This window comes from Macaca mulatta, chromosome 8 (assembly GCF_049350105.2).
Source record: "Macaca mulatta isolate MMU2019108-1 chromosome 8, T2T-MMU8v2.0, whole genome shotgun sequence".
NCBI lineage: Eukaryota > Metazoa > Chordata > Mammalia > Primates > Cercopithecidae > Macaca > Macaca mulatta.
In genome coordinates this window covers 41,988,127-42,002,390 of record NC_133413.1, presented here as the reverse complement: position 1 = coordinate 42,002,390, position 14,264 = coordinate 41,988,127, and the positions used below count along the sequence as shown (strand labels likewise).

The 14,264-nt window shown below is 40.5% G+C and overlaps 1 protein-coding gene across 2 annotated transcripts; it reads right to left on the bottom strand.

Annotated features, from left to right (window-relative positions):
* Positions 1 to 10,037: 10,037 nt before the first annotated feature.
* Positions 10,038 to 11,321, bottom strand: LOC702309 (succinate dehydrogenase cytochrome b560 subunit, mitochondrial). Of its 2 annotated transcripts, XM_015145227.3 has the most exons (2): positions 11,058 to 11,321; positions 10,038 to 10,893 (listed from the first exon to the last, which is right to left on the bottom strand). In XM_015145227.3, exons 1-2 carry the CDS (start codon positions 11,294 to 11,296, stop codon positions 10,680 to 10,682), a joined length of 453 nt encoding a protein of 150 aa, XP_015000713.2. In that variant the 5' UTR covers positions 11,297 to 11,321; the 3' UTR covers positions 10,038 to 10,679. The 2 variants fall into 2 exon arrangements, with proteins under 2 accessions (XP_015000713.2, XP_001093733.2); XM_001093733.5 differs by having other exon boundaries at positions 10,038 to 11,321.
* Positions 11,322 to 14,264: the final 2,943 nt, after the last annotated feature.

Genomic DNA, 14,264 nt, shown 5'->3' with positions numbered 1-14,264 from the left:
CGAACTTTGACAAATGGGTCAGAGTTACTCCAAGTGGAGTAAACTATCAAAATTAGAAGTTACATGCAGACAATTATTTCAGTGATCTCTGGTGAGCAGGGAGGGGAGGAAGGGCCTGCCAGAAGCTCAGAGGGTGTTGTATGTAGTTTGAGCAAGATAGTCTAGGATTACAATGGATTTATTTTAAGAAACAGCACAGTAACTTTTTGAAATATTTGAACATGTTAAAGACAGATTTTTTTTTTTGAGTTTAGCAAATGAGATAATAAATACTAACAAACTTGATAATAGCATTGTTTGAAATGTTTGTTCCTCCGTGCCGTAAAGAAATAGCACTTGAACATACATTTATTTAGTAAGGCCATTTTTACTTCCTGCAGAAAAGGTACACTCACCAGCAATTTTGCCACAAGAGTACACCGAACAAAGGAGACAGGGTCATTTATAACCTGATATGTCCACCCTACTGTTATGTCTGGTTTCCATTGGCTGAAACAGGACCTCACATTCTGTATTTGTCCCAATTGCTTAGCAATTTAGAACTTTTTAAGAGAGGCAAAGGTAGAGGAGAACAAAGGAAGGAGGAAGTAACTTGTGGAATGCTGAGAAAGATAAAAACACTTTTAAATAAGGAAGACGAACAGGCTATGACCTAATGCTTGCTTGGACCAGTATAACCATGCCAGGGCAAATATTTAGGCTAAATTATGGGAGCTAAGAACATAGTATACATTGATTTCCTTATTACCGCTAGCAGATATTTAAGAATGTTAGCACAGGTCTTTGAATAAATTTTGTTTCTAAGAGAAGTTACTATTTACTCCTAATGAGACGGGGAGGAAAGTCTTTGAAGAGGAACCTCTACTTTACTTTTTACAGCATGAACGAATTATTTAACTAAATACTCGACTTTTTTTTTTTTTTTTTTTTTTTTTTGCATACCTCGGCTCTAGTCCTAGAGTTTTGCTCCTGTTTCTCAGACTTGAGTGCAGTGGTGTGATCTCTGCTCAATGCAACCTCTGCCTCCCAGGTTCAACAGGTTCAAGAGATTATCCTGCCTCAGTCTCCCAAGTAATTGGGATTACAGGCACCCACCGCCACGCCAATTTTTTGTATTTTTAGTAGAGATGGGGTTTCACCATGTTGACCAGGCTGGTCTCGAACTCCTGACCTCAGGAGACCCACCCGCCTTGGCCTCCCAAAGTGCTGGGATTATAGGCATGAGCCACCTTGCCTGGCATTATGTCCAAAATTTGACCTCTAAGCACTTTTCTAGGAAGACCTTTGCTCAAGCCCTCAAAAATGATTTACTGCTCCTGAAATAACTAGTATTTTGTTCTTTGGTCTAGCTATTCACACTGTCTTTGCAAAATACTTTCTTGACAGTCACCACAACGAATCTCTACTCTACTTCTACTTCTCTCTTTTAAAGTTTTTTCTTTTTTTTTTTTTTTGAGATGGAGTCTTGCTTTGTCACTCAGGCTGAAGTGCAGTGAAGCGATCTCAGCTCACTGTAGCCTCTGCCTTCCAGGTTCAAGCAATTCTCCTGCCTCAGCCTCCTGAGTAGCTGGGATTACAGGCCCCTGCCATCACACCAGGCTTATTTTTGTATTTTTAGAAGACATAGGGTTTCACCGTGTTGGTCAGGCTGGTCTGGAACTCTTGACCTCAGGTGATCCGCCTGCCTCAGCCTCCCAAAGTGCTGGCATGAGCTACTGCACCCAGCCAAAGTTTTTTTTTCAATTTTATTTGTATTTGGTACATAAGAATGGTATATACTTAAGAGTTGCATGTGATATTTCTATACATGTATGCAATGTGTAATGATCAAATCAGGGTAATTGACATCTCCATCACCTAAACAGTGATCGTTTCTTTGTTTTGGGAAGGGGAGAGTAGAACAGTGATTACCAGAGGGTGGGATGAATAGGGGAAGGAGGGACAGGGAGAGGTTGGTTAGTGGGTACAAAATTATAGTTAGGTAGCAGGAATAAGTTCTAGTGTTTTATAGCACAGTAGGGTGACTATAGTTAATAATATATTGTATATTTTAAAATAGCTAGAAGAGAGAGTTTTGAATGTTTTCAACAGAAACCCCACTTATCTTTTAAGACACATCTCAAAAGCTAATACTTCCATGAACACTTCTTCAAAATTGTTTTCTTTCTGCAAAATTCTACAGTCAATCTGTACCTCATTTGCATCACACTTCCAGTTCTATCCGGTCTGATTGTTACTAACGTAGTAACCTCATCTTTCCTATTAGATTATAAGCTCCTTGAAAACAGAACCCATATCCAACCCAACTTTGTATTTTCCTTTAGCCACGAGCCCAATATCTGGCGCTCAATAAATATTTGTTGGATAGATGATCTCTCAGTCTCATTATGGACCTCATATTTGTAGGACCGGGGTCTGCCTGTCAGGTAGAACTTTGTACTGCTTTCGGTCACACTGCTTTACTCCCAGCCCCAGAAACTTACCCTCCAGTAAGGAACACAGGGCCATACCCTACATGAAGCCCTGCCTGGCCTCTTTCTTACTAAGAGGAAGTTGACTAGACACAATTGTGCTCGGAAACTTTCTTTCCTAACAGTAAGGCTGGGAATTTTGGTGTCTTGTGTTCCGTGATCAGCTTTCCATGAGTCACGGTAGTACCAGTGCACAGCAAGGGATCCATTTCTATCAGTCGGGGTATTAGGGCTTTTTGGAAATGGGCCAAGGAGAAATTAGAAAAAGAAAAAAGATATATGGTCACAGTTGAACTTTTTAGGGCGTCATTTACTTGTTTCCTAAAAGCAATATCAGATATACTTAGTTTCAGTTTCTAAATCGATAACACTGGTACACTGAATGTTTTTGTCCAGTTCATTAATTACTTCTTTCTTCCTAAATTCAATGGGGACATTTAAGTCCTTTCCTTGATTAACTTTTCAAACATCTGACATTGCAGCCTACTTTTTTTTTTAAACCCTTTTACTTTCTTGACATTTTCCATGACATCTATCCCTCCTTATTTTACTATACTTAATAATAAATAAATACATACATACATACATACCTAAAGACTGCAATCATGGAATTTTCTCTTTTTTTCTTCCTTTCTTTCTTTCTTTCTTTCTTTCTTTCTTTCTTTCTTTCTTTCTTTCTTTCTTTCTTTCTTTCTTTCTTTCTTTCTTTCTTTCTTTTTTTTTTTTGAGACAGTCTCGCCCTGTCATTCAGACTGGAGTGCAGTGGTACGATCTCCCCTCACTGCAACCTCCACCTCCCGGGTTCAAGGAATTCTCCTGTCTCAGCCTCCCGAGTAACTGGGACTACAGTCATGCGCCAATACTCCTGGCTAATTTTTGTATTTTTAGTAGAGACAGGGTTTTGTCGTGCTGGAAAGGCTGGTCTCCAACTCCTGACCTCAAGTGATCCACCCTACCTTGGCCTCCCAAAGTGCTGAGATTACAGGTGTGAGACACCATTCTCAGCCTCTTTTTTTTTTTTGAGTTGGAGTCTTGCTCTGTCACCCAGGCTGGAGCGCAGTGGCGCACTGTCGGCTCACTGCAACCTCCACCTCCCGGGTTCAAGCAATTCTCCCGCCTCAGCCTCCCAAGTAGCAGGCGTGTGCCACCACGCCCGGCTAATTTTTGCATTTTTAGTAGAACCAGGGTTTCACCATGTTGGTCAGGCTGATCTCAAACTCCTGACCTCGTGATCCGCCCCCTCAGTCTCCCAAAGTGCTGGGATTACAGGCGTGAGCCACCGCGCCCGGCCTGAGTGTGGATTTCTACTGCGTCATATCCTCACCAGCACTGAGTTCTGTCAGTGTTGGGGATTTTCACTAATATAGTAGAAATGTAGTGGTATCTCATTGTTTTAATTTGCAATTTCCTAATGGCATATGATGTAGATCATATTTTCATATGCTTGCCACTTTTATTTCTTCTTTGATGCGGTTTCTGTTCAGATCTTTTGTCCATTATTTAACTGAGTTGTTCATTTTCTTATTTTTGAGTTTTAAGAATTATTTGTATATTTTGATAATTGTCTTTTATCACACATGTCTTTTGCAAATATTTTCTCCCAGTCTGTGGCTTGTCTTTTTGTTCTCTTAATGATGTCTTTCCCAGATCACATTTTAATGTTGATGTGTGATACAGCGCTTGTCATTTTTTTTCTTTGATTGTGCCTTTGGTGTTGTATATAAAAAGTTATCTACAAACCCAAGGTTACCTAGATTTTCTCTTATGTTATCTCTAATAGTTTTATGGTCACAGCAGTTTTTAAAATGAGTTTATTAGTATGTTACTTTAAAATAATTGTTAAATGAAATAAATCAAAGATAAAGTGATGTTATATTTTATAAAATTCATTTGCAGATATATTTCCCGAGAAAATTCATATATATAAAAAATATATAGTTTTCCTCACAAAATTCCTTTATATAGATATAGATACAGACAGAGAAGTTTTTGTAGAGATAAGAGTCTCACTATGTTGCCCTCGCTGATTTCAAACTCTTGGGCTCAAGTGATTGTCCCACCTCAGCCTCCCAAAGTGCTGGAATTACAGGTAAAGAAATATAAAACAAACATATTCTAATATCTGTTTCTTGTAATATAAATACAAATTATTTAAATTTTCACAAACTCCCATATCTTTTTTCCATAGTTCTTAACATGTCTAAGAAGTAGAGAAACAATAAAAGCGCAAGTAAAATACACACATTTTACATTTTGTTTTTATAAAACAGTTCATTACAAATATACAAATGCAGTAAGTTTGTTTGCATGGTCTATAAGCAATGTTATGTTGATTATCTATTTCACTTTTTGATCATTACATTGTAAGGACTAAAGTTCCCTTGATCTTTGTTGTCTCATTAAAATACACATGTTTTGAGATGACATGGTTGCTCACACCTGTAATCCCAACACTTTGGGAGGTTGATGCAGGAGATTCCCTGAGGCCAGGAGTTTGGGACCAGCCTGGGCAACGTAGCCAGACCATGTCTCTACAAAAATATAAAAAATTAGCCAGATGTAGTGGTGCATGCCTGTAGTCCTAGCTCCATGGGAGCCTGAGGTAGCAGGATCAGTTGAGCCCAGGAATTCAAGGCTACAGTGAGCTAGGAACACACCACAGTACTCCAGTCTGAGTGACAAAGTGACAGTTTGTCTCAAAAACAAAAGAAAAAGATAATTTGGTATAGTTTTAAGTTCTCATAGAAAAGCTTCCTGAAATAGAAAGTTATATTACAGAAAAATCATTCCCTTTAAGCCAATAAAAGGTTATTTATGAAATATATCTACCTAAATAAAGTTTTAATTGATGAAAACTAGTATTTTGATAAGAAAACTTTAAAGAGATGAAAGACACTGTAATTTCTGTTTGATGTAAAAATGAAAAATGGAAATTTTTCATTTTCTCTATACTTAGTTATTTTGCCTTTCTGTGAAATATAACTGTTGGAATATAATCCTGCCTGCGTGATAAATTGGGAGCCATCATTCAACTGTATCTACAGAGATCCACAGAGTTTACTGTGTCGCTCAAACAACATTTTCCACAAAATAGAATTCAAAAGCTGTTCTGATTTTGGAAGACGATCATTGAGAGTGCCAGAAAAGGAGTTTGTCCCAAAGTTGTAGCTGTGAAATCATATTCTTTGTAATATGCCAATAGATATGTTAAATATGAGTATCTATTGCAGAGAAGATGAACTAGTCATGATTAAACTAGTCATGATTATTCTTTTAAAAGATGTCATTCCTCTCACTGCAAAGTTTGACCCACAGAAGGAGAAGGTGATAAGCCCTTAGGGGCCTAACACTGCCAGATTGTCTATGAATACCAAAAAGGAAGGACGACTTCCACTTTTCTTTTCTTTTCTTTTTTTTTTTTTTTTTGAGATGGAGTCTCGCTCTGTCGCCCAGGCTGGAGTGCAGTGGCCGGATCTCAGCTCACTGCAAGCTCCGCCTCCCGGGTTTACGCCATTCTCCTGCCTCAGCCTCCCGAGTAGCTGGGACTACAGGCGCCCGCCACCTCGCCCGGCTAGTTTTTTGTATTTTTTAGTAGAGACGGGGTTTCACCGTGTTCGCCAGGATGGTCTCGATCTCCTGACCTCGTGATCCGCCCGTCTCGGCCTCCCAAAGTGCTGGGATTACAGGCTTGAGCCACCGCGCCCGGCCCACTTTTATTTTCTTCTTTGGAAATTATAGATTTCAGTTTCAAACAAATGGAACACGCCTAATTAGCATTGACCAAATATATTTTCATTTTCTCTTTGTGGAGGCTAAAGCAACTCCATCTTGGATGCTAATCCACCATGTTGACTTCTGATTAACTCCAGTTCTAGGAATGCCTCTAAGGTTATTACTTAATCTACTCTTAAGAGCATGTACTTGCTGTAAATCCTGCGGTTAAACAAATTACTGCAGTTGTCTTTCCCTATGGTATATAAGCCCTGGGTCTGGGGATAATAGTGTGAGGATCCACCAACTCATCTCAGGGCATCTCATCTCAAACGGCTTCAGTTCATAAGTCCCTATTAATTTTTCTTTTTCTGAGAAACTAGATTTGCTAGCCTCTTTCTTCAACCTATCAGCATCCTTGACTTTTGGGGGTAGATTTGCAGAGAATTGTTCACAGTGGAACACATTTTCAAGCTACCAACTTTTCTTCCTCTTTTCAATGTGTAAGATTTCTCACAAATTTTCCAAGATTTTGCAACGACTTGAATTAAATCTCTTTTGGATAGTATTTGCTCTATCATAATACCAGACCTCAAAATCAATAGCAGGGTAATTTTTTTTCATCAAAATGCATTTACAGTACCTTGTAAAATAGATGGCCTTATAAAATAGAGACAGATCCTATAGGTAGAATAAATCTGGAAGCATATTCATATTTCCTCCAGTATGTTTCTGGTATACTGTTAAACTTGTACTTACTGATGTTAGTAGGTGGATGCATTCTATCAGCAAGAGAAAACTTCCATCATGTGGATAATACATTGTAATCATATCTTCATCCCTGGATATACTAAGACCTCTTTTAGAAGTTTTGTGGATACTTCTTCTGAATGAAGTATGTTCACTATCGCCCTTTTGATTTTCAGTTATGACTGATTTTAACTTGCACATAGTTAAAGAAGGTATAATACTTCATAATGTACATGTCTGAAAACTTGATGGTGGTTTCATACTTGAGGTTTGCTGTCTTCCAAAACAATTGCCATTTCATAATCTTCCAATACTACTTCATTTAGTGTTCTTGACTGTGCCATTGTCAAATGTGGCCTCAAAAGTAATGCACAGGCTGGGCACGGTGGCTTACTCCTGTAATCCCAGCATTTTGGGAGGCCAAAGCAGGTGGATCACTTGAAGTCAGGAGTTTGAGGCCAGCCCGGCCAACATGGTGAAACCCCGTCTCTACTAAAAGTACAAAAATTAACTGGGTGTGGTGGTGAGCAACTGTAATCCCAGTTACTTGGGAGGCTGTAGCAGAAGAATCGCTTGAACCTGGGAGGCAGAGGTTGCAGTGAGCCAAGATCATGCCACTGCACTCCAGCCTGGGCAACAGAGTGAGACTCTGTCTTAAAAAAAAAAAAAAAAGTAATGCACAAAGCGTTCAGCCCATGGACCAAACACTAAAAGCAAGTACATGTGCACTTTGCAATTTCTAGGGAAACATAATTAGGAATTTTACAATAGAGAACAGTGATTTTCCAATTAAGTTGCCAGCCCCAAATTGTCAGTCTTGATGTTACATTATGCATACAAGGTTAGAAAAGAAGTTACCAGTGTACTTACCATAATAATGAAAATGCAACATTCTTGCGATGACCTGGTGGGTGAAGTATTAAGCTTCATTCCCTAAGGTTTTCATTCTGTTCTTTAGGTGTGTGTTGCCTTCTGTATTATGGTACATTTCTAATATCAAGTCTAATCCAATCCTTGTCTTTAAAATATTTATAAAGCTCCAGTGTAGGAGATGTTTCAACTGGCAGTGCATTTTCATCTCATTGTGGACTCTCTGTATTTTCATTGCTTTCTTAACTATCATCTGGACCGAAATTTCCAAACTAGTGTGTATGGACTCAGTTTTGCAGACACCAGCAAATGATCCCTTACCAGGCAGATTTCCAACTTTAAAATTTTCCATCTTCTTTCTGTGCAAGTCACAATATTTCCAGGCACCAGCCTCTACATTCATTGGGCTCAGCTCTCTGGCTGCCACTCCTATGGCAAAAGTGCAACCACCTCAGCGTCTCCAGGGCATCTTCCAAGGCCAGGGCTATGCCTCTGAGCTCTTGTTTTCAAAAACTTGGGCCCTTGCTCCACATAGCAGTAATGAGGACAAAAATAAGTCTTCTTCCACTCTACCTCCACTGCTCTCTTATTGCTACAACATAATAAAAAGTCATGCATGAGTTGGGAATTTGAGGAGAGACTTGTGCAGTCAATTATCCTATACTGTGATAGCAAAGTTCAAAAGAAATCTAGCTCCCTTGTAAAAGAAAATTTTCCTAGAGAGGAGATTGTACTGTGTAGTGGTTTGAAATATTCTGTAGTCAGATTGCCTGGGTTCAATCTTTTACTTTGTCATAGCCGTGTGGCTCTTGAAAACTACTGAACTACATTGAGTATCAATTCCCATATAGGAAAAAGGAGTACTAGTAATAGTACCTGTCTCTAGATTCATTGTTTTGATCAAGTGATTAATGTATATTTTAGGACAGTAAGAGGCATATGAAAGAATTAAGTCATTATTAGCTATCATTATTAGTTTATAGTTTAAAAAAGTAGCTCTCCCAGAAGATTCCATATATTAGATGATTCTGATGCTCATTTACAACACTGATATTTTTATGTTTACTTCTTGCATTATATATGAGGCTAGGTCAACAAGCAAAGTTAAATGTTTGCTTGTTTATTTAATGCTGGGCATTCAGGAGAAAATTTTCAATAAAGGTACACCAATCAATTCAACTTTAAAGTTAAGTATCACACTTACCTCCTGTAAACAACATTCCTCAACTTTTCAAACAGAAAGAATCACTTTCTATTTTGTGCCTCTATCACACACTATTTTCTTGTTAGTCTAACGATTACAGAGGTAATCACCCCCAAAGAAACACAATATGATGTCTTGTCTCTGTAAGCCAATTGAGATTAGAAAAAGTGCTTTATTGATATTTAAATGTCAAGCAACTAAAAGAGTGTCTGTGCAAAAGTGAGTTGAGTCGTATATGTGTTATTGACATCCCCTTCTCTAGAGGTATTCCCCCAGAAGCTGGATACATTGACTCCTATACATTATAGTAATTAAGAGCTCATCTTTAGAGCCTGACTATGCAAATTTATACTCTAGCATTGTCTGTTCCTTGTTATATTCTTGAACAAATTTCTTGGCCTCTGGCATCTCAATTTCCTCATATGTAAAATCAGGAGAGTAATAATATATAGAATTGCTTTAAAGATTAAATAACTATATATAAAGACCATTAGGAGCAGATGGTGTGAGTTCTAAATACAAGTTTGCTATTTCCCAGAGGGTCTGGAGATGGAATTTCTGCCTGTGTGGGTCATTTTGTCTCATATTTGGCAAGAATCTTAGAAACCATTAAGTGTATGTTTATATGAAAAATTTTTGACTTGTGTGAACTTCTGACCTTTTAATTGTTTATTGTTTATTGACATAAAACAATTATGTGGAAATGAGCAAATTTTAATTTCCATTTCATGGCTGACCATTACAACTGCTTGACTGCACTAGCTCTTGTTTAAAGGGCATGAGAAGTTCAGAGTGGTGTGAACTGAGAAAAATATTTCTTATTTCCTTGTGAGATTATATTTAATATAGTAGAGTGAAAAATAGGACTAAATAATACATAAATAATTTCAACATTTAATATGCAAAGCTGAATTATACAAGATAAGGGCTAAAGAATACTTTGTTGAACCTTGTTATGAAAATGATACATATTTTAAGCTAAATTACCCTTACTTATGGAAAACAACCTTGAAGAAATACACAACTATGAATTTCTTTTTTTTTTTTTTAAATGAGTATTTTAATTCAGTTTCAGAAAAAAAGGGTACATGACTTTGATGAGAAAGCATAAAACTAAGAGGCTTTTCCGGAAATCCAAGAAAAAGAAAAAGAAATAACCATTAATATGTTCAATAATTTTCTGGATCTTCTTGTGTCAAAAGCTATATATTTTCTCCTCAAAAGCAGCTGCTCCAAGAACTAACTAGCCCTCTTTATCTCCCTCTAACTGGGACAGACTAATTCCCCTCCACCCCCACCTCTCTTCTTTCAATAACACTGCGTAGGTGTTAATGGCCTGGGCTCTCACCAATGAACAGAATTGTCCTTTAAGCCAGCAACCCACAGGCAGTGGCACCCAAAGCCTCACCCCCAGTCCCCAGGGCAGAAGCCACAGAGCTGGCATTGTTTCCACTGTCTCAGGAAGAAGGAGCCAAAAGCTGACCCTCAGCACAAATCAAAGCCCAATATGCAGACAGAATAACTGCTTCTAGAGTTGGCAAGCTGTGGGCAAAAAAGGGGAGTTTTTGCAGCCACCCCATCTTTAGAAACAAGGGGAAAACTAGACCCTTTTCCACTATTATGGTCTACAAGGTACTCTACTGCTCCAACGGGATCTGAAAGTACAAAAGGACCTAAACAAATAAGGAGAACTTTTCCCAGGCTGGAGATAAGAATGAAAAACAGAAAGATGGATGAATGTAATAAGGTGTAGGAAGATGATGCTGGGAACCTCCGTTCTTCACATGGCTGCCAGCCACATAGAGGACAACACAGTAAGAACCAGGACAACCACTCCAGACTGGTATAGCTGGGGAATCTTCAGGCCTTTTCCTAGGTCCCACATCAAGTGTCGGATCCCATTCCAGGTATGATACATGAGAGGGAAGACGAGTGCAAACTTAGCTGTGTGGATCAGTGCTGGCCCCAGACACAGGGACTTCACGAGTTCCAAATAAGACTCAAAGTTCCCAGGGAGTAACAGGGCCGACATGCCAAAAAGAGAGACCCCTGCACTCAAAGCAATACCAGTGCCACGGTGGCAGATGGACATCGCCATGGGAAGAGACCAACTGTAGATAGTGATGTGGGGAGATACAGGACGGTTTGAACTTATATTCTTATTCCAGAACCGCTCCATCTCTTCTTTGGCTGTGGTTCCCAAAGGAACAGCATTTCTGATACAGAGCTGAGGGCTAAAGTGGGCTCGGAGGCAATGACGACCAACATGTCTCAGCAAGAGCGCAGCCATCTTGGGTTCCGGTCTGGACGGAAGTCACAACTATGAATTTCTTTCTTTCATTCCTTTTTTTTTTTTTTTTTTTTTTGAGAAGGAGGCTCGCTCTGTCTCCCAGGCTGGAGTGCAGTGGTATGATCTCGACTCACTGCAACCTGCGCCTCCTGGATTCAAGCGATTCTCCTGCCCCAGCCTCCTGAGTAGCTGGGATTACAGGCACCTGCCACCATTCCCTGCTACTTTTTGTATTTTTGGTAGAGACAGGGTTTCACCATGTTGGCCAGACTGGTCTTTTTTTTTTTTTTTTTTTTTTTTGAGACGGAGTCTCGCTCTGTCGCCCAGGCTGGAGTGCAGTGGCCTGATCTCAGCTCACTGCAAGCTCCGCCTCCCGGGTTCACGCCATTCTCCTGCCTCAGCCTCCCGAGTAGCTGGGACCACAGGCGCCCGCCAGCTCGCCCGGCTAGTTTTTTGTATTTTTTAGTAGAGACGGGGTTTCACTGTGTTAGCCAGGATGGTCTCGATCTCCTGACCTTGTGATCCACCCGTCTCGGCCTCCCAAAGTGCTGGGATTACAGGCTTGAGCCACCGCGCCCGGCCCTGCCAGACTGGTCTTGAACTCCTGACCTCAAGTTATCTGCCCCCCACCCGGCCTCCCAAAGTGCAGGGATTATAGGCATGAGCCAGCATGCCCCACTACCGCTATGAATTTCTGGTTTTCTCATGACACAGATTGGGATAGAATTATCTTTAATTTCACTCACATAGGAACCATGTTACTTAAAACATATTACATCTCGTTAAAACCATGTACTGTGATAGGTTACCACCTTCACCATCTGGTGATCTCACCCTACCCCTGGAGGAGCACTCACTGCAATATGTAGAAAATGCATGGGATGGGGGCGGGGCAGGGGCGGATGAAGCAGCAGGGCTTCTCATGAAACATACCAAGCATTTTGTGGTGCCTTTCCCACTCCAGAGATGATTTAATTACAGTAATTCAGGAATCTTGGTTTCTCTTTTTTTTTTTTTTTTGAGACAGAGTCTCTGTCACCTAGGCTGGAGTGCAGTGGCGTGATCTTGGCTCACTGTAACCTCTGCCTCCCAAGTTCAAATCATTCTCCTCCCTTAGCCTCCCAAGTAGCTGGGATTATGGGCACATGCCACCATGGATGGCTAAATTTTGTATTTTAGTGGAGACGGGGTTTCACCATATTTGTCAGGCTGTTCTCGAACTCCTGACCTCATGATCCACCCACTTCAGACTCTCATAGTGCTGCGATTACAGGTGTGAGCCGCTGTACCAGTCCCTTGGTTTCTATTATGTGGAAATACAATTATGTGGAAATACAGAAGGGACTCTGGAGCTAGTGTTCACACCCTCTGTAGGAGCACATGGAGTCCAGTGTCAGTCCCTCTCTCACCTACAAGGCAGCAGTGGGTGCAATTTCTATGATGATGCCCCTCACTTTCCCTCTTTCCCTCTCTCCCTTATTATCAGAATAAAGGTGATGTTCTAAAGGAGAAGGCATGACTGCAGGGTCTTTCTTTAGCAACCAGAGACTCTCTGCATGTCAGTACTAATTAGGTGAAACCAACTCTGGAAGAGAGAAATGCCTGATGTGCCTGAAGTGTAGCCTTTCCAGGGTTGTGGGCCATCAGTGCTGCAGGTGGGACACAAGATAGAGAGCATCTTGACCTGGAGCCAATACAAGATCCTTAGCAGGCCAGGCACGGTGTCCCACTCCTGTAATCACAGCACTTCGGGAGGCCAAGGTGGGTGGATCACCTGAGGTCAGGAGATCGAGACCAGCCTGGCCAACATGGTGAAACCCCGTCTCTACTAAAAATACAAAAAATTAGCTGGCCGTGGTGGTGGGCGCCTGTAGTCTCAGCTACTCAGTGATCTCAGCTCACTGCAAGCTCCACCTCCTGGGTTCACTCCATTCTCCTGCCTCAGCCTCCCGAGTAGCTGGGACCACAAGCGCCCGCCACCACGCCTGGCTAATTTTTTTGTATTTTAAGTAGAGACGGGGTTTCACTGTGTTAGCAAGGATGGTATCGATATGCTGACCTCATGATCCACCCACCTTGGTCTCCCAAAGTGCTGGGATTACAGGAGTTAGCCACCACGCCCAGCCCCTTCCTCTCATCTTCTATAACGTACTTGATTGCTGGCTGACCGTTTACAATATCACGAGTTCCTCCCCAGTCATTTCATTTCCTCCCCTTTTCCTTCCAAAATTATTTTTTCCTCCCACCTAGTCTACTCCAAGTAGAGCAAAAAGAACAAAGATGAGTCATCAAAAATTTTTTCTCCCATTGTTAACCAACTAATTGTGTGATCATCGTTAAGTGATTTCACCCTTCTGTGCCTCAGTGTTGCCATCTTTAAAATGAAGAGCTTGGCTTTGATAATTCTTAAGTTCCTCTCAGGCTCTAGCTTCTTAGGATTCTATTATTAAATATATTCATGCCAGCACTTTGGCTTTCCAAAGTGCTGGGATTATCATGTATTCCAAAGATAAGATACAGACATAACTTGAGCTCAGGAGTTCAAGACCAGCCTGGGCAACATAGCAAGACCCTGTCTCTACAAAAAATATAAAAATTGGCTGAGCATGTTGGCGCACAACTGTAGTCTCAGCTACTTAGGGGGCTGAGGTAGGAGGATCACTTAGGTCTGGGAGGTCAGGGCTGCTGTGAGCTGAGATCATGCCACTGCACTCCAACCTGGGTGACAGAGTGAGACCCTGTCTCAAAAAAAAAAAAAAAAAAAAAAAAACTGCGATGCGTAAATCTGGTAAACAATACAGAGTGTCCCTTGCATCAAGAAGCTTATCATGTAATGAGAATATAGACAAGTAAACAGGTAATTATGAAAAAGTCTCGCATTAACAAAGGGAAAGTATAGGAGTCTATTAGCCCTGCTGAAAGCAGTTTAGAGTAGGTCTCATCTAAAGAAATACTTGATTATAGTTAT

Excerpts from the sequence above, each read along its gene's own strand:
- LOC702309 (XM_001093733.5), bottom strand. The coding sequence starts at position 11,296 with ATGGCTGCGCTCTTGCTGAGACATGTTGGTCGTCATTGCCTCCGAGCC.